Consider the following 20,299-nt stretch of genomic DNA (forward strand, 5'->3'; position numbering starts at 1 on the left):
GAATTTTGTGATTTTAGTTTTAGTTGCATAAATCCAGAGTGTAAATGTTTAGGTTTAAATTTTAAATGAGTTCATCAATTTTATATAAAAGTTAGAAAACAAAACACCCCCCCCCAATTTTCTGTCTAATTTAGTCGTGTCCAATTCCTCCCCGTCACTAGGGCTACTACTACCACTCAGTCAGGAGACCTAAAGACTATCATGTGTTTCCTCCACGTGACCCCAGCCGACCGCATCTTTTCGATCTTGCTCACGCACCGTTAGGGGCGGAGTAACACACTCGGAGGAAAGCGCTAGCCGCTCCTTCCGCGTGCGCGAGCTCACAGACGCCCCTGATTGGCTGTAGAGACGTGATTAATGTGGGAGCGCAAGTACCTCTCACCCCTCCCCCCTGAGAGAGCTCGGCCAATCAGCTCCCTCTAGACCTCCGGCTGTGAGAGGGTACGATAGGGCGAGCACTTTACCACTGCGCCACTCGGAGGCCCCACAAAACACTTTTTTAATGGCGAAACTAAATTGAAGCTAAAGTTAGCTAACCGGCTCAGAGGGTTGTGACGTGATAACAGTTTGTTGGTGAAAAACATAATTTTTGTTGCATAAAATTGACTTTATTGTAAAATCTGTATTTTTGTGCACGAGTCTGTTGAAGTCTGCAGTCGGATCTCTCTGTATCGAGAGCTTTATTTTATTCAAAGGAAAGTTTTACTGACATTTCTGAAAAAATTTTATGGTTTTGTTACTTGTGCATTTTGAATCTGCAGTTTGATGATGGTGTTTCTCGGTTCTGGTTCCTGCGTGATCACGCGGTCTCTCGTGTAGCCGCAGTAACCGAGAGCTCGTGCTCCGTGTCTCGGTGCTCGGATCGCGCGTGTCCTTTACTTGATGCCGCGGTACACGAGTTCGGCCATTCCGTCACGGATCCCTCTGATGTATTCGAGTGCTGCGCGGTGCACGCGGTGTTCGTAGAGGCCGGAGCGACGCACGTAGCGCAAGAAGCTGGGAGCGCCGGGAAACAGCACGTTATCGGCCAGCACCACGGAGCCATCGCCCAGCAGCCCGCTGTCCTCCAGTGCCCGCAGGTCCGGCAGGTAGCACCGCTTCCAGTGGTCCATGAACACAAAGTCCAACCGCTCGACTCCGAAATCCTCACGCAGGCGGGGAATCACCTCGTCAGAAGGTCGCACGATCAGCTCCACCTGCAGCAGGACAGGGGTGAGGGGTTAAAGGTCAAGCTGCCCCAAGAGTCTAAATAATGTGAAGTTTAAACTTCTCCTGAACCCCACATTAGGGTTAATGAACGACATTTCCACGTACACAGTGTTTACTCCATGTATATTTAATCTGAAATATCTGTGTGTGTGTGTGTGTGTGTGTGTGAGTGCTTACTGTGTCCTCGTCGTAACCAGCCAGTCGGATGATCTTCTCGGCCACTCGTGCGTTCCTCTCGTCCATCTCGACTGAGTAGAGCCGAGCGCCGAGGGGCAGCGAGCGAGCCATCCTCACCGTGGTGTAGCCGCAGTGCGTCCCGAGCTCCAGCACCGTCAGGGGACAGAGCTCCTTCAGCAGACGGTCCAGAATCAGCCCTGAGACATGCCAACTTATTAACAGCCTTTTCTTAATTGACGTGCACGTGTGTGTGTGTGTGTGTCTGGGATTCTCCAGGATGAGAATCCCGGCTCTGTACCTTTTTTAGGTCCTATATGGCTGATGAACTCGACGTTGCTGCACCAGAGGTCGAAGGTGTTGAGGATGTTGTCCGGATCTCCGGGCGTGGCGTGTGTGAGGACGTACTCGTACACCCTCTCCTCCCTGCTGAGGCCCGTCATAAAGTCCTGAATCCAGCGGAGCAGCACGGCTCGGTAGAACAGCACGAAGTAGAACCGGTACCGGATGAGCAGCGTGAGCAGCAGCGGCACGAAGGCCAGAGCGATGGCTGCGGACACCATTTCCCACAATGCACCGCTGCAGTTCAATACCAAGAGATGTTCAGTATTACTCTTAACGTTACAGTGAGCTGCTTAAATACTTAGTATTGGCATGTGTACAAACTGTGTGTGTGTGTGTGTGTGTGTGTGAGAGAGGTTCAGATTCAGTAGTGTGAGTATTATATCACGCCTAAACACCACGGCTCAGGACAAACACCTGATCACGTCCCGTACAGCCTCAGCATCGACCTGACTCACACACACACAGACACACACACACACACACACACACACCTCCACGTGCTCACATCCTCCACGACCATCATGAAATGTTATTTATTATTTAGTGAAACTGCAGCTCACTGTCTCCTCACACACACACACACACTCACACACGTGTAAAAACTTCTGAGCTCCAGCTCTTTCTTTCTCTAAACAGAATTTAATTAATGAGTCTGATTGGCTGACGTAATTCTCTTGATTTATTTTAATTGAATATACAGAAATGTCAATTAATATTTTGTTCATAAACAAGAATTAATTAATTCTCTTCTAATTAAAGAGCAAAACTCCAACATCATACTGATTCGCATCAGCTGACCAAGACTTTAATATATTTATTTGTTTATCTTAAAATGTATTTTAACACTTTTTTTGAACCTCTGTTTAATTTAACACTAATACAGGAGCATCTCAGTAAACCAGGATTTCAGTCACAGTTATGATAATTAATCAGATAATTAACTCTAAAGGCCTTCGGAGGTTTCCTGAGCCTTTAAATGGTCTCTGTGGGCCGGAGGTTCTCAGCGTGCAGAAGGAACAGAGATAACGGGCCTCACATGGAGTGGGAAATGAAGCCCTTCAAAAGTTTGTGGACGATTCACATGAAGTGACCGGCAGCACAGAGTCGGACTGTCCAGCAAATTCGTCCAATGTTTATTTTATTTGTCTTTAATATTGAAATTTTCTGAGATTCTGAATTTTGGGTTTTTAAAATGAAAAGAATATATCAGATATATGTTGGTCTGTGTGTAATGAATCTATATAATAAGTTTCACTTTTTTAATTGAATTACTAAAATAAATCAACTTTTTGATGATATTCTAATTTATTGAGACGCACCTGAACCACTAATAGTAATCTGTTAATGAGCAAGGCGTTTATTGTCTGTGTGATGTTGGAAGTGTTGGTTCTGTTGGTTCTCTAGACGTCACTCAGAGCTGCTGCGTTCAAAATAAATCTTAAATAAACAATTATATAACCTTTATGAATTAAAGGATTTCCTGTCTTAAATAAACATGACTGGATTCGTATAGTAGGGATTCTAATGAGACAAATCTCACACACACACACGTCTGTCACCAGGCGACAGTGTTATTGAACATAAAGTACAGAAAATATACAGCGACTGAGGAGTGATGTAGGAACAACTGACTTCACAAACACAGACACACACACACAGTCCTGCAGCCCAACTTACCTTGAGAATGTCACAATTACAGTTTCTGAGTTTCTTGATGTTTCAGTTGACTATGAGGCAAACAGATGGAGAGGAGAATGGTTTCAGTGTGTGTGTGTGTGTGTGGTGAACTGGAGTCATTATAGCCAATGAGCTTCCATTTCTGAATTATTAATTAGCTCAGTGATCCTCTTACACCAAGCAGTTCTGAGAAAACACACACACACACACACACACCTTGGCCTTTATTACACCATGTGAATTAAACAAATAAATAAAAAACTATATATAAATAAATCCGGTGCAGTTATGAACATTTTCTTCTTAAACTCAGTCCAGGATCCAGCCTGAGCTCAAGTTACTGTTTCACGCGGGTGTGTGTGTGTCCCACCCTGCCCCCCCCAGCCCGTATGAAGGTGTGTGCGGGTGTGTCCATCTGTCCTGAAGGAGATGAGCACACCGACCCGAGTGTGTTCCGTCCCTCGTTACACAGACATTAATGATTAAAATTTTCTGCTTTTATTGGATAATTCACATCAGTGTAAAACTTCACACAAGTCACATGATCACGTGAGGGAATGCATTAAACACGTTTTACATTGAGAACACCACCGTATCAGTTTACACTAATATATTACAACAACCTGGAGGGGAATAGAGTTTGGTTAAAAAAAAAAAAAAAATTTTTAATAAAAATGAGATAATTTAACACAGAAATAAACTCAAACATTCTATAAAATTAAAGGAACTTTAGAATTAATTTTATAATTAAAATCGTGATGTTTGAAAAACACTTTTGAAAGCAGTGTGTAAAAGTAAATCACTAGAATTAGTTCAGTGCTGATATTAACAGCATTAGCAGGATAATTACTAAGGTTTCTAATTAAATCCATCATTTCTCTTTTCACTTGACATCAGAAACTATCGGGCCTCAGGTTTGAAATTAAACTCTCTCCTCGTTAAGTCAGAACGATGGAAATCGACACGCCTCTTCACGTGTATCGGCGGGGACGTCAGCATGACTTCCTGCTCAGTTTCCTGATGAACTTTTTCAGCTCCTTCTCGCGATGAGGCCATTTCACGAGCTGGGAGAGGACGATGCGTCCGTCCTCCATGTTCCCCAGGGCCAGGACTGGACCCAAGCTCCGCCCATCCAGGGCCTGACATGAGCAGTTACCGGCGTCTCTCAGCCAGAGGGCGCTCTGCTGCATCGCCGCCTGCTGCTCCGACTCGCTGCCTTCCCACCGCAGGACCCGACTCCGCCCCTGAGGCTCCACTCGCAGGTCACGCCCCTCCAGGGAGGAGGAGCCAATCTGAAGCCTGAATGCTTATTTGGGAGAAGCAGAAAAACAGACAGGAAATGATTACAGAACGGCCTCTGGAAATAAATGTTTGTGTAAATCAATTTTAGAGAGGGGCCGAAATTATGTGCACACACCATAACATGAAAAATATACGCCTCTCTTCTGATGGTCACATGACAGGACCAGTAGGTGGGGCGATCTTTAGAGGAAACGTAATACGACACACTGCTGCTATAATTTAATTAGAGTTTTAGTAAAGGGTCTGGATAACTGTTGAAGTGTTTTTACATTTTTAGGCCCCTCTGTATGTACACACACACACACACACACACACACACACACACACACACTGTTTTTAGAGACTGATCTTAAGGAGTTTACACACACACACACACACACAAGCATGTCTTTGGACCGTGGGAGGAAACCAGAATAACAGGAGAAAAACCCACGTGGAGAACATAACCAACTGGACTCCATATGAACTTCTCCACATCTCCTGTTCTACTGAACTTCCAGCCTCCTAACACACAGTATGAGTGCAGATCAATCCCTGCTATCTGTTATCACCCAGATGAGGATGGGTTCCCTGTTGAGTCTGGTTCCTCTCAAGGTTTCTTCCTTTTACCATCTCAGGGAGTTTTTCACTCAGCACCGTCACCCTCGACTCGTTCATCAGGGACGATCTGATCATTCTGATTCACACACACACACACACACACACACACACACACACATCTCATACACACTTCTGTAATTTATTTTGATTGTGTAAATCTGCTTTTGCGACATTGACAATTGTTAAAAGATCTATACAAATAAAATTGAACACCTACTCTCTCACACACACGTCTTACACACACACACACACACACACACACACACACACACACGTGTCTTACCAAACTGATTGGTGCAGAAGTTCTCCTCGATCTCCCTCTCGGCCTCAGACTCCGGGCTGCATGCCTCACACACCACTGTACCTGTGCATGGACACACACACACACACACACACACACACACACACACACACACCTGATTACCCAGAATTCACTGTAGTTCTGTACCTGAAAAACTCCGCTAGTGACGTCACCAAGGTAAGACCGGAAGTGTGTAAAATGAGAAACAACACGAAACCTTGGATGACGTCAGTGGGCCCCACGTGGTCCCCGCTGGTGACGTCACTTCCGGGGACGCAGAGTGAGGAGCTGCGAGCGGGGAAGCGGCTGCAGTTGAAGGCTTCAGGCCACGGGAACCCGAACGCGTTCATCACCGGCGCGCACGCGCCGCGCACGCTCTCACACAGGCCGCGGCACGGGCGCACGGGCGCAGGGAGCTCGGGGAGGCACGCGGGGGCGAAGAGCGTGCACAGGAAGCGCGTGGTGTCCCGGTGACACCGCTTATGGACCAGAGCCAGCCACGCGCCCGACTGCTGCTGCGCCTCGCGCGCGCTCTCGTGACCCAGCAGCGTGGGAAGCCGCATGTGCGCGTAACCGAGACCGCGGCACAGAGTCATCGCGCCGGGCACGGGCCTGCACACAGAGCGCGCGCTGCTGCCCGGCTCCACCGACACCACCGCACCGGACACACCATCTGACGTCACTGCGTCCAACACACCATCCGGTGATGTACCGGAAATACCGAGCAGGAGCAGCAGCGCGAGCACCGACGGGACGCACGAGTCCATCTGGAGCTTCTCGGGTCTGACCGCCGCGCGCGCACGGACTTAAAACACGGTCACCTCCAGGCTGTCCAATAGCGTCCCGCCACGTCACAGCCCGGGGCCGCGTGCTGACCAATCAGGAGAAGTCTAGGTTTATTATCTATAGAAATAAAAGGCAGGTTTAGTCTGTACATTAGTCAGAATTCTTACAGGGATTTGTTTGTGTTTCACACACTGGACGATCAGGAACCTGTCTGTCTGTCTGTCTGTCTGTCGCAGCATCACACAAAACTGTCTGTCTAGACTTTACTGAATCTCCTGCAGTTCTTAGATCTCTGCCTGAAGTTTAATCTGCACCATCAGTGAATCTAAATGTGGAGTAAAAGTGATGTTATGAACAGTTATGTGTGGGATTTAATAATCTACTGTAAAATAATCTACTAATGCGCTACTGTCTCAATGTAAACAAACACCTGCACCAATAGATATTAATTAGAAAAGATAAAGTGAATATTTTGACTGGGATTAGTTCATATTTTCACTTTGGCTGAAATAACAGCGCTGAAGTGGTATAAGTGAATTTTAACACGCTGGAGTGGTTTTAAGACAAAACTTCATCTTTATCCTTTGATCTACTTTTTCTTTGTATTAATAAGTTAGACAGAGAGTTCTGCTGTACAGACAGACAGACATGTACGTGGCCTTAACCTGAAATATAAGAATTTATAAGAAATTTCCCCGCTGTGGGATGAATAAAGGGAAATCTTATCTTACATTAAAGATCAGCAGATTATTTTAAGGTTTAACATTTTAACTCTAGTCACTTGTACTTTTTATTATCTGTACATTTCTATGTTGTGTCTCTGTGTGTCTCACTACATGCAAATGATAAAAGGTGATTTTCATTGTGAACTAGCGCTCCACAGCGCCCTCAGAATAAAAGAAGACATTTTTTAATGTCACAGGAACCACACAGTGCTGCTGCAGAACCACAGTTTCCCTTAGGATTAATAAGGACTTATCTTATCTGGACAGCTTGTCATCAGTGTGACTGTGAGTGAATAAGTTAAATAAAAACGTTTTCTCCCTAAACCCAGGATATTTCTATAAAATAAAGGATGCTGTGTGATAGTTTTTTTTTTTTTTAACTCAGGTTAAAGGAACCTGGAAGGAAGGAAGGAAGGTTAAAGATCTAGCCTGCTCACGTCCTGGGTGTCTTTATGCCCTGGGACATCCTGTGGAATCAGGAGTGTGTAATTCTCACTAGTTTGCTGCGGGTCAATAAAACCCCCCATGAGCATGCTTCAAAGGCACAACTTACTTTTTACTTGTTTTACAACCTGCAGCTAGCACATGCGCTAACCTGTTTACAAATTTATTTCAGTTACACAGTCAAAGATCTGTTTCAAACAGTAAAAAGAACAATAAGAGGAAGGATCGATGATGCCGGGCAAATATTTTTACGAGAAGTTCAGAGAAGGGCCTTGAAGAGGAAACGATGAAGGATAAAATCTTAATTCATTTATTTGTCATATCGAACCCTAATGTTAACCTGTTTAGTTAATATTTAATGTCCAGTACAGTATGTAGCAGATAGTGCTTTCATTTACACACACACACACACACACACACACACACACTGTGAGAATCTCGGGTTAACTTCATGTGTTCCTGTCACGTGTCTCGCATGTTAACCTCCATACGTGACAGCTGTTGTAGGACACGGAAGAGCCGGCTGGTGGGAGGGAACAGGCCAAGGCCAGACTATGGGGACGTACACAATGTGATCTGATGATGTGATCATGTGGAAACTGTACGATAAATAGTTTTTATCCTGAAAGTCTCTGGAGCGTTGGATCACACCAACGAATTTCATGCCAAGTACATATTATTTTATTCTTTAAACATCGGTAATTCAAGGAGTCAATTTCGCCATATATTTTGGATTGTAAATGTATCCAATACTAAAAGTGTGTGTGTGTGTGTGTGTGTGTTGAAAGCAGCCGCTCTCTATACGGAGTCATGTTTCTGGTTGTTCTGATGTGGAGGTCACGTATAGAGCTGTGTGTTGACAGAAGGCATCAAAACATTTCCAAAGTATTTCCTGGCACAAGACCAAGACAACATTAAACTTCACTCCACGTGTCATGTTCACTTCATTTGTCCCCTCGTCCCCTCGTCCCGTCTCCTGACACATCCAAAGAAAGAATCTAAGCCATGTAACACCATCTCTGAGACGTCAGCAGCGATCGGTTAGAGTGAGTGACAGGTGTCGCAATCAGAGCGGCGTTCCCTCAATTAGTGAGAAATATCTTTAGGGTGAAATGCTTTTTAAAATTCTGACACGTCCCGTGTGAGACCAGACGAGCTGATGTTCTCCTCGTTTCTCTATAGATTACTCCTGGAGTGTGTGTGTGTGTGTGTGTGTGTGTGTGTCTTGTGATTCCACAGACCTCCAGCTCCACACCTGCCTCAGGTTCACCCTGTTTGTTCTTTCTGTTATTTAATTGGATGGTGATTGAAACTGAACCCAACAGCACCAGAACCACAGAAACGTTTTATTTATTCTGAAAACTTCAGTTAAATTTGGGTCATATTTCATTTCAAACGCAGTCAGTTTAAAGATGAGTTTAACACTCGCTGTGTGATGCTGAAGTGTGTGTGACGTCTGAAACTGTAACCAGACAAAGTGCTTTGTAATCCGCGGGCGTGTCCCTGCTAGGGGTCGCCACATCATCGCGTATCGCGTCCCACGCCTCACTGCTCACACACACCTGTTTCACACCCGTCACCTAATTAACGCCTCTGTTTATGTTACTGTGTGCATTTCTTCTTTAGTGTTGTGTGTAGCTTTAAATACCTGCAGTTTCATTGCACTGCATCGCATCCATTCACTCATTCTCTATAGGCACACACACACACACACACACACACACACACACTACGAGCAGTTTAGGAACACCAATTAGCCTAATCTGCATAACTTTGCACTGTGGGAGGAAACTGGACCCAGAGAAAACCCACCAAGCACGAGGAGAACATGTTCCACACACACACACACATACACAAACACACACACCATCCAAGGGGAGGAAATCGAACCCGGGCCCTGCAGGTCTCAGTGCAAAGCCCCGCGCCACCCCTCTACACACACACACACACACACACACTCACTGTATTTATTTGCTTCTTGGTGTTTTGTGATGTGATGATGCTTTTGACCAGTAAATGAACTGGTTACTGAAACACTAAAACCCCTTTAGGACTGGAATCAGTGTCTCATGTCTCTGATGTCCTTTAGTCTCCTCCCTTCACTAATTTTAGATCATGTGACTCCCCACTTTGATCTTATATAACATCACTAGAAAGATCACATTTTTCATTTACACACCTCTGTAACAGAGCTGCAGTGTGTGTGTGTGTGTGTGTGTGTGTGTAGTATATCGTCCATGCTTCCTGTCTCTGTGTCTCCAGGCTCTCAGACCTTTTCTGCTGCTGACTAACGTTACAGGAACTACGTGCCGCTTCTGCGTGTGTGTGCCAGACTGTGTACGTGAGATTACAGTGAGGACGTGATGAGATCTGTACTGTTACCAGGGCAGAGCTGTGTGTGTGTGTGTGTGTGTGTGTGTGTGTGTGTGTGTGTGTTTACACTTCCTCACTGTCCCACACTAACTTCAGAAACAACAACATGCACAGTGACGACGTCCAAATATAGAAATATGAAGAGAATTGTAATTTAAAAGCTTTTATCAGAATGGATCAGTGAGACGGCGCCGGGACGGAACCGGACCCGTAAACATTAAAGCGGTGAAAATGATGAAGATTTGTGCGAGCCCAGTTTAGAGTTTGACACGGAGGAATCATGTAAAGTCTATTTTCAGTCTTTATCTGGGTCAGGGATGTGAACAGCTGTGAGCTGAAGCTGCCAGACCTTCTGGATCGTTCCAGAGACTCAAGTTTACACTCGTTCCAGAAGAAATGCTCCGTTTATGATGTGAAGTTCTACACTGGCCGCGCCTTCATTTGTTTATGTACCTGTTTGTCTTCTACAGATCTATAGTGTTTAGAGCCCGCAGGCGAAGGCGAGCGTCGATCATCTGCCTCGTCTGGAACGTTCCGGTCAGGATCCTCGTCCTTCAGCAGAAATGTTTTTCAAAACTTAAACCATTAATGTTTTATTCATCATCAGTGCTCAGTAAATATTGTTGTCATTTTAAGATGTCTGATGAAGGCCAACACTTCCCTAAGCTTCTACGTGACAAATAGAGGCGTTAAATATAGAACACAGAAACAGGAGATGTTAAAGATTTAGCCCGATGCATTTCACCATCACAGGACGACATCAAGACGCTTCATAAGAGACTTTTAATGTCCCGAGTCACTGAATAAGAAGAATTATTATTATACATGTTTACATTAAACCTGTGGCCGGTTTTAAGACGTAAAACACATTAATATTAAATCAGATCACTTCATATCAGACAAAACGTGTCGTTAGACAAAACAAAAGTTACAAATTATTTCCTGTTCTTAAATAATCCAGATTAAATATATACGAATCGGAAACACCTCGAACCCCACATGCCCCGCCCCTTTCCTTCTGTAGCATGACCTGCTTTTATTACGCCATCTCTCTGTCCTGACGTGTTTAGTAAGAACTCATATTTATCAGATTTAAACAAAGCGTACTTAAATATTAAAGATAAAACCAAAGCATTAGTGATGAGAAACGTATAGAGACTGAAGTGTCTCACGTCGTCAGTGTGGAAACGGTTCAGACTTTAGAAAAGCCGCGTATGTGGAAATGAAACGGTATATTTTTGTGTATATTTATACATATCTGTGAAATAAAAGCTTTCACGCTCCCTTGCTTTTGTTGTTTATGTAAGTGGCTTTAAGCTCCACCAGGTTCAGCGCTGACGTCACTGTCTCTTAAATGGGGGCGGAGTAATGAGATGTGATGTCACACACGCCGCCGCCGCCACACCGTCAGAAAGAAATGATGGAAATCAGCAGTCATGTGATTTCATCAATTTAATCTGTCCAAGTCTAACACTGTAAACATGTAAGCACACACACACACACACACACACACAGAATTTAATTCCTCTTGGCATAAGTGTTTGATAATGTCTCAGTGACAGGAGGATCGGGGAGGTGCTTCATCATCAGAGTACTTTTAGGGAGAGAAGTTCTGCAGAGCTTCAGTGCGACACCGAGATCTGCACGAGATAAGAGACGAGAGACAACAAAAGAAACAAACGAGACGATTTCTGTTTCTTTAGACGTCAGTGACCTCAGAAGTCTCTCAGCAGGTCAGCATCACCTGTGTGTGTGTGTGTGTGTGTGTGTGTGTGTGTTATCTCACTGATAGATTTTAATGTCTCAGTCATAACTTCTATATTTGCTTTAAAAAATCTGAGCCAAAATCTGTGTGTGTGTGTGTGTGTGTGTGTGTGTGTAATTTGAACAAAAACGACTTTAGTACTGTTTGTAGTTATTTTTATTTAACTGCAGAAATTCTCACAAAAATCTGCAGAAAGTTCAGCCAGTCAGGAGCCTTTAAAGTCCTCAAAAGCAGATTATTATTCGACTATTAGTTATTATTCAGCAGTAAGTGAATGAAGAGGTTTTGTGTATTTACTCTTTAATACTGTTATTAATGTCTTTAAATATATAAAGACGTAGACGCTGTAGAGAGACGAGACTTTATGAATTTCAGATATTCACAACTATTTATTGCTCACGGCCTCTACACGTACTATTATTATAACAGCAGCATTGTTCTGTGTGTGTGTGTGTGTGGGGGGGGGGATCGGTGTGTGTGTGTGTGTGTGTGTTGGTGTTTATGTAAGGGTGAAACAAGGCCAGAGAGCTGTCAGTGTGAAACAGTTGGACAGATGAGAGGAGAGAATTAAGACTTCAGTGTGATTGGTCGGTTTAAATGTGGGCGTGGCTCCGACACAAGCCCTCTCTGATGTGTGAATTCAGCTCTGGGAAAAGCCTTTATTAAAGTTCATGCTGCTCTTTCTTCCTGCGTGATGTGAAACAGTTTAAATGAATAAATCGTCTCCCCGCTCTCTCCTCCAGACCCGCCCCGGCCCGCCCCCGCTGTGCCCCGCCCCCTCGCCTGGGAGAAATGGATCGATCCACACAGGAGCTCTTTCTGAACTTCATGATAGTGCTGATCACAGTCCTGCTCATGTGGCTGCTCGTCAGGTCCTATCAGGAGGCGTGAAGCGCCCGGTCCGGAGCGAGAGCATGTGGGAGAACCGGCTGCCAGGATCAGCCCAGGCTGACCGCGCCCCAAATGTTGTGGTTAAGATCTGATTACATCTGATAAGATGAATAATTCAAAAGTGACCCTTGAGTATTTTTCCTGCTCTTATGTACGTCTGCACAACTTGTGAATCATTTGAATATCCAAAGAATGTGTAAACTTTATAAATCATTGCTCAAATTTACTCATTTTTAAAGTTGTGCCTCCAATAAAAAGGAACGATGTGTTAGTGTGTGTCTGAGTCACAGCAGTGTTTAGAATAAATATCAACACTTTCCATTTCATACTGTATATAACAATCAATATAATTAATAATTAACATTAGTTCATCACATTCAGGTGGCGCGATGGTGTAGCGGTTAGCACTGTGGCCTCGCACCTCCAGGGTCAGGGATCGATTCCCACCTCGGGGTGTGTGTGTGTGTGTGTGTGTCCTGTGATAGATCAGCACCCCGTCCCTGGTGTACCCCGCCTCAGGTCTCCTGACCCTCCCGTGACCCTGTACACAGGATATAGTGTTATAGATGATGAGATCATCACACCCATATCATCATCCACATTGAGTCGTACTTCATTGCTTCCTGAATCTGCATTATTTCTGTCACTACGTTCACAGCACTCACTATCGCACAGTCCTGAGTTCCTCAGTTCACTAGGACACTTAATCCTGAGACCAGACGCTCGCCGTCAAACCACAAAAAACATTTTACCAGAGGATGAACCCATCTCTGTCCTGAGGGCTTTAAAGTCATCACTGATCAGCCAGAACTGATTGATCAGTACAGAGAGACTCCCTGTCCTCAGAGTCCTGTAACAGTAGAGAGTCCTCGTCTAGAAATAGTCTCTAATTAGTCACAGCTGTATCTTATAAAAGCCACAGAAAACTGGAGGTGGAACGATGGAGACTGAGAGAAGCTGGAGGTTTCATGAGCAGTGTTTTATTAATCGACACCCATAAACACTGAACACCTTCACACCAGACACGGAAACGGCAAAGGTGTAAAACAGCAGGTCAAAAGTGCAGGGGGGGGGGCATGTCATGTTATTATATATATTTACTTATAGTTATTTTAGTTTTATTATATTATTCAATACATATAAAATCTCAACCTTGATGATTTGACATTCAAACATCTGACTAATGTATCATTAAAGCTTCTAATTTACTCACATTTCATTATTGGATTTCATTCATTTCAGTTTGGAGTAGAATATTCCTGCCTTGTGTCTCCACTTCCGTCCTGACTGTAATAAAGTGTAAGATCGTTTCAATAAGCTTATGGAACGTCACAACATTTATTTCTGCCCAGAGTCGCATTAATTTCTCTTCAGGATCTCGTAGTGATGGCGTAAGAGTCGGAGCGCTGAGTAAAGCCTTCTTCAACACGTCCCAAAGATTCTCACTGGGGTTAAAGGTCAGGACACTGTGGTGTCCAGTTCATGTGTGTAAATGATTCCTGATGCTCCCAGAGACGCTCTCTCCTGGGATATACTCCACTCCATCAGTAAAGAAGAAACCCTCCATAGATGTGATCCTCTGGTGGTTCAGTACATTCAGGTGGTCAGCTGACTTCATTTTATTGCCCCATAACGTTACTGAGTCTAGACCTGAGTAACTGATCAACCCCAGATCATAACACTGTCTCCAGAGGCTTGTACAGTGGACACTATGCATGATGGGAGCATCGCTTCATGTCCTTCCCTTCTCACCCTGACACGCCCATCACTCTGGAATAGGATCAGTCTGGACTCATCAGGTCACATGACCTTTCTCCATCGCTCCAAAGTCCAGTCTTTATGATCCCTAACAAACTGAAGACTTTTTTTCCAATGAGTCTCAATAACAAGTGGTTTTCTTATGGACACACAGATGTTTAGTCCTAGAGTTCTCATCACACTGTGTGTGTGTGTGTGTGTGTGTGTGTGTGAAAATAATCTTACTTTCATTATTAAACATAATATAAATTCTACTGTTGTTTGTTCATAATATAATATCAGTAAATGTTTAAGTGTTTTCCGTTACGCTCATGCAGGATGTTTTTCCAGACACATTTATTCCTTGAAGACGACGGGTTCAGCTCTGTCCTTTCAGAGTCTATTAATGTGTTGGACTGTAACCCAGTCCATCTGTTTTCTTTGCTTGATGCAGGACAATAATTAGACTCTTCTGAAACAGAGGAACACATTAGCCACGCCCACAGGATAGGCCTGAAGCTCTGACTGCATCAGTCAGGGTTTAATAACGTGCTGAAACTGAACGTATCAATCACAGTTATTGTCCAGTGGAAGACACTGAGGACATGTCCACACTTAGCCAGGTATTTTTAAAAACTTTTTTTCTACTTCATTTTTTAAATAATTGCGTCCACACGACCTACGTTTCAAAAATATCTTTCTCCACATGGAAACGCAAAACGCCGTGTTAGGAGCCTCTCTAATCATCAGGGGGCCAATCAGAAGCCTAGACAAAACGTCATTACTGGTTCCACCATGTAGAAGTCCGACGAGTCTCGGACAAAACCGCCGCCGCTGTCTGTGGGGTCTGTGTGGAATGAGATTCGTAGGACATTCAGGCTCCTCTGTTCATTAACGGAATGTGTGAGTAACTGTGTGTGTGTGTGTGTGTGGGTGTGTACACGCATGTAAACAGTCCAGTACGCATTGTTAACACAGTCACTGGTTTACTGTACGTACGTCCACTATTATACAAAATATTTTCATAAACAAAGCTGACGTCAAATGAAGGAGACGAGCACACAGACGATGACATCATCGGCACACAAGGTGACGTTACAACAAGCCAAAATCTCAGTTTCCCCGTCTGTACACACACAACCCCACTGAACACGGAGTTCTGGAACATCTTCACTTTGGACAGAGTTTTTATTGAAACCGCGTTAGCGTTTGGACGAAAGGACAAAACCGCAGAGGAAAATCCCACCCGGCTACGTGTGGACACGGACTCAACTATTCACTTAATTACATCTAGGCTGTGACTTTTTTGGGCTGTGTGTGTGTGTGTGTGTGTGTGTTTTTACATAAATAAATGTACATTGTAGTTGAATGTGTGTAAGAATGTGAGAGTGTGTTAGTAAGTACAGGACTTACCATAAGACTGTATGTTTATTGTATCTCTGCAGGTTTGGGTCTCCAGGGGTCTCTGTAGCGGTTAAAGCTGATCACCTGGCAGTGGAACTCAGTTAATGGACACGGCATCGGCGCCACCTCCTGCCACTCGCTCTTCCCACTGTCATAAACCTGCACCTCATCCGTGACCTCATCGGGAGAGTAGTCTCCTCCCAGGATGTAGATTTTTTCCTGCACGCCCACGGCACCTGCGTTAAAGCCCGCACACTCGAAAGATCCCTCACCCTTCCACACACACGTCTCTGGACAGAAACTGTACACCTTATATGTGGACAGGTCACACAGGTAGAGTGTCTTCTTAATAGACACAGCTTTAACAAGCGTGGCATGAAAGAACTGTCCGAACTCTGCCACCAGCTGGCACCACTGATCAGCTTCAGCATCGTAGCGGAAAAAACAGTCCAGTGACGGGTTGAAGGCATCGGAGGTCTCCATCTCTGAGCCTAGAATGTAGATGATGGCGCCACACACTGCTGCCTCTGGGAAATAGATCCGGCGCGGTAATGAACTCACAGACCTCCATGTGCGGCCCAGTGGGTCAAAGCGCTCCACATCCAGGAGGCCGTGGCTTCCCAGAGTTTTACCGCCTATGACGTAAATGTGGTGCAGGGCAGAAACAGAGACATGCAGTGTTCGAGGATATCGCATGGCCTGGATTTCTACAAACTGGCCAGAGACAGGACAGTAGCTCCACGCTTCCTTTGTAGCCTCGTGCTCAGGCTCGGCAATGTGAAGTCTCACCGTCCTGCAGCATTTGCCCCGGCATCCACCCATGACAAACAGCTTCTCTCCAAAACTGGTAACAGATGAGCCTGGGAGGTCAGCAAGCTCTGAAGGTGGCAGCTGGAGCCAGCGGTTTGTTTCCACATGGTAGCAGAATGTGTGGCGCTTCTCTCCGTTCTCCTCGGTTTTGTGCACGTAGACGTAGCTGGACACCGTGGACGGACGGGCGTCTGGAAAAAGACCTTCAGACTCTGTCGCTTGTGCCAACGCTTTCGTCACTGCTCTGGAACATTCTACACTGTTGAGTATCAGTGCCTCGGACCGGCTCATTTCCTCCAGCCTGGCAGGGGGGAGGTGGTGCAGTCGGATGTGTGAGAGGAGCTCAGGGAGAGAACCCTGCCGAAATCGCAGGTGATGCCGAGTCCAGAGGATCAGCGATCGCAGCGCACTTTCTTCATCCGGCACATTGAGAGAATCTGAAGCCAGGCAGCGTCTCAGGATCCCTGCAGGCATCTCCAGGAAGTCTGGACTGGAGGAGAGCGCGTGGAAGTTGGTCATCACAAACTCAGTCGCTCGGTCCAGAAGGTGCGATGAGCCGTAACCCTCGGCGACAGACAACAGGTGAAGGCAGTTCGAGAGATCGAGCATCTGGATTAAAAAGTCACTGCAGGCCTTAGAGAGCGCGCTCACCTGCACACACACATTAATCATCAAATAATTAACATTAACGAACTGAACTAAATCACACTAAATACTCAGGAAAGGGTTTAATTATTCAGCGCAGATAGCAATAGAGATTTGTTAAATAAATTATTTTTGTGTGTTATGGCAAAGGTTTTAGAGATGAGATCATTTATAGGTACATTTATTATGAAAAATAACTCTTTAGTTTCTCACATAGTGGAGAGTTTGTGATGGTGAGAAAGAGAGGAATGAAAATTCTCATTAAATAATCACATATAATGTAGACTTAAAAAAAAATAGGAATAAAATAAAATAAAAAAACAATTATGAACTAGTCACAAGAAATAAATCTACTATCAGTGTGACTTTAAAGTGACAGTTTATAAAGCACTTATGGTTTAATGAAGGCTGGAGCCCTCAGTAGTGTTCGGGACCCGGATCATTAATCCCGCGCGCACTGCTGATCTGATCCCACACTAGCCGCGAGCTCTTTGTAAAGTGTCACCTGTAGAAAAGACGACAACTGGAAAAACATGTCGACGTTTTCCTCCACGATTTCCACGCGGCCCGAGTACGCGAAGTCCAGGAAGCTGCGTACGGCCTGCGGAGAGAGAGTGCTGAGTGTGACGGACCCGTCATCACGCTCTCGCATGTCCACCTCGAACATGGCCCTGTGGTGGAAACAAAGACAAGAAACCAACTGCTGCTGACATTCACGTGTCACTCGGGGGTTACAGAAAGAGGCCGAGCTCATATTTCATTTAATGATAGTTGCTTCAGGATAATTATTTTCGGTTGTAAAATGCTAATAAAAGCTAATAAACAATTCTAAATCTAAGTGTATTCACTACTGAGTGACGGTAAGATGTTTTTAACCTGAAGAAGTCACTGCAGGCAGCGAGGACGCAGCGATGGCATGGAACCACCTCATCCTGAACACGAATGTGGAAGTCGAACAGCAGGCCTCTGTCACGGAACGAGCGCAGGACTGTGAGGATCTGATCCGCATGACCTTCACACACCAGCAGCACTGAACGCTGTCCCGAGGTGCTGTTACACTCCGGCCGGACAGAACCTGACACACACTCCTCATCCATCAGCATGGAGACTCTGAGGAACCAGAAAACAGAAACATTTTACACTGCAACAGTTCTTAATGTTTTTTTAATACCTACTTTCCTTGTTTATAATACCTTTGTTTCTATACCAGTGTTGTATAGAAACAGTTCAAAGTCAGAGAAAGACAGAAAATCAATCACAGCATGGAGCTTTTGCTTAGTGTTTCAGTGAGAGTGATCTGAAATTTAATGGTTTCCGTGCCACAGTTTGCACCATGGACACACACACACACACACACACACACACACACACTGTACACAGTATACACAGTACCCGCTCTGAACACACCTGTGTAATTATACACTGTAACAGGTTTGTGATCCCAGACTGCAGTGTTCTGTCCCTTAGACCTGATGATATGATGTGAATGAACATCTAAAGGGATCGCCGTGAGGATCAGGACGTGCACCTCAGTCACAGAAATGCAATGAATCCAAAACCGGTTAAATAAATCACGCGCTCACTGTAGGTTTATAGTTAAAGAGAACAGAGTCGCTCTACATTACCGTTTCAGCACCACAGACAGCGCGTGCCGACTGGAGAGGGCGGAAATGACGTCAGATTCAGATACGGAACTGGGTCGCGGTGGAAGTGGGCGGGGCGATGACGTCACTGCAGCAATTGGCGGAACTGTGCAGAAATGGACACTTTAGAATGAAATTCTTTAGATTCACTGCAATAGTTTTATATAAACACCTGAGATTACTCTGAGAGAAAACTGTGGTAATAATAATAATGTTAGTGAAATATACTTTAAAATGATACACATCATTTATCTCAAGTGATAGGAAGCTGATCTCTGACTTCTGTTACATTAGTGGAATGTGTGGAGTCTCTTTGATCTATTTGAATGTATCAGGTATGTAACGGGTTAAAGGAAGGCGCTTCCACTTGCTTAAATCTTTATGTGTTTATGGCCCTTTAACAACAACAACAACAACAATAATAATAATAATAATCGACCTGCACTCTCTGGTGCTTCCGGTTGGCTCATTAATATTATCAGTGATGTGAAGTTTGAATCATTTTAGTGAATCGGTTCTTTGAATCTCTTTCATCAGTTTTTTTTTTAGTCATTTAGTTCATTTCGTTCTATTATCAGAAACAAAATAAAATGTTTCACTTGTAATAAACAGACCCCCAACACGTCTACATACACAACATTAATATATTATATATTTATATTAATAAAATAAAAGGTAACTCCTCATTCCTGCTTCCTGTATATAACACACGTAGGGTTTGCGATGATTTGCGCATGCGCACCCAGTAGCCCATGAATGAATCACTCTCCGAGTCACTCGTTCATCCGAGTCACTTTAAAGACTCGTTCAAAAAGAACAAAACCTTCATGAACGACTCATCAGTGTAATGTTTTTCTTTTGTTTTGATTGAAGTTGAAAATCTGTACTGAGTGGATCAACATCAGTATAAGGACAAGAGATGCCATGCCAAGGTTTATTTGAGAATTTATTTTAAAACATTACAAGGACTTTTTAAACTAAATTCCTCCTCTCTATTATAATCATTTCAATTTATCTATCTTGTTATTTGATTTGTATTTTATTTCCCCTTCCGATGTAATAATATGTGAACATAATGCTTATATTGCTTATATATGTTTGTTAAATGTAAAGAAGACACAATAAAATTATATATATATATAAACTGAGCGCTTGAGCAGTTATAAACAGTGATTTAACACCTGATCATTAGAAATGGACATTAAAATGACACCTTCAGTACTGATATATCAAATTATTTAGTGCGACTGTTGATACATTTACTTACCTGAGTTTAGACACTGAGCTGGGAGTTTTATACCCAATGTCTGATTTTATCATGTGATTTCACAAGCCTGGATAAAATGGGAGGGTTGCCTTAGGAAGGACATCCGGTGTAAAACCTGTGCCACGCTCGTGTGTTCGGACCGGATGGTCTGCTGTGGCGACCCCTTGTCAGGAGCAGTAAATTTTATTAATATTATTATTA

The 20,299-nt window shown here is 44.2% G+C and overlaps 4 protein-coding genes across 4 annotated transcripts; 1 reads left to right on the forward strand and 3 right to left on the reverse strand.

The window, feature by feature from the left end:
* Positions 1-678: 678 nt before the first annotated feature.
* On the reverse strand, positions 679-3,427 carry tomt (transmembrane O-methyltransferase). The gene is made up of 4 exons (XM_053506873.1): positions 3,406-3,427; positions 1,685-1,962; positions 1,387-1,583; positions 679-1,196 (listed from the first exon to the last, which is right to left on the reverse strand). The coding sequence occupies exons 2-4, from the start codon at positions 1,944-1,946 to the stop codon at positions 876-878; spliced, it is 780 nt and encodes a 259-aa protein (XP_053362848.1). The 5' UTR covers positions 1,947-1,962; positions 3,406-3,427; the 3' UTR covers positions 679-875.
* Positions 3,428-4,095: 668 nt separating this feature from the next.
* On the reverse strand, positions 4,096-6,617 carry sfrp2l (secreted frizzled-related protein 2 like). Its single transcript, XM_053506872.1, has 3 exons — positions 5,826-6,617; positions 5,591-5,671; positions 4,096-4,711 (listed from the first exon to the last, which is right to left on the reverse strand). Exons 1-3 carry the CDS (start codon positions 6,373-6,375, stop codon positions 4,398-4,400), a joined length of 945 nt encoding a protein of 314 aa, XP_053362847.1. The 5' UTR covers positions 6,376-6,617; the 3' UTR covers positions 4,096-4,397.
* A 5,835-nt stretch (positions 6,618-12,452) lies between these two features.
* On the forward strand, positions 12,453-12,604 carry LOC128533703 (sarcolipin). Its single transcript, XM_053507997.1, has one exon. The coding sequence runs from the start codon at positions 12,494-12,496 to the stop codon at positions 12,590-12,592; it is 99 nt and encodes a 32-aa protein (XP_053363972.1). The 5' UTR covers positions 12,453-12,493; the 3' UTR covers positions 12,593-12,604.
* Positions 12,605-15,748: 3,144 nt separating this feature from the next.
* On the reverse strand, positions 15,749-18,861 carry kbtbd3 (kelch repeat and BTB (POZ) domain containing 3). The gene is made up of 4 exons (XM_053507744.1): positions 18,814-18,861; positions 18,065-18,298; positions 17,694-17,859; positions 15,749-17,194 (listed from the first exon to the last, which is right to left on the reverse strand). Exons 2-4 carry the CDS (start codon positions 18,289-18,291, stop codon positions 15,758-15,760), a joined length of 1,830 nt encoding a protein of 609 aa, XP_053363719.1. The 5' UTR covers positions 18,292-18,298; positions 18,814-18,861; the 3' UTR covers positions 15,749-15,757.
* Between the last annotated feature and the right edge of the window lie 1,438 nt (positions 18,862-20,299).

The sequence above is a fragment of the Clarias gariepinus genome, chromosome 11, assembly GCF_024256425.1.
Source record: "Clarias gariepinus isolate MV-2021 ecotype Netherlands chromosome 11, CGAR_prim_01v2, whole genome shotgun sequence".
Lineage (NCBI taxonomy): Eukaryota > Metazoa > Chordata > Actinopteri > Siluriformes > Clariidae > Clarias > Clarias gariepinus.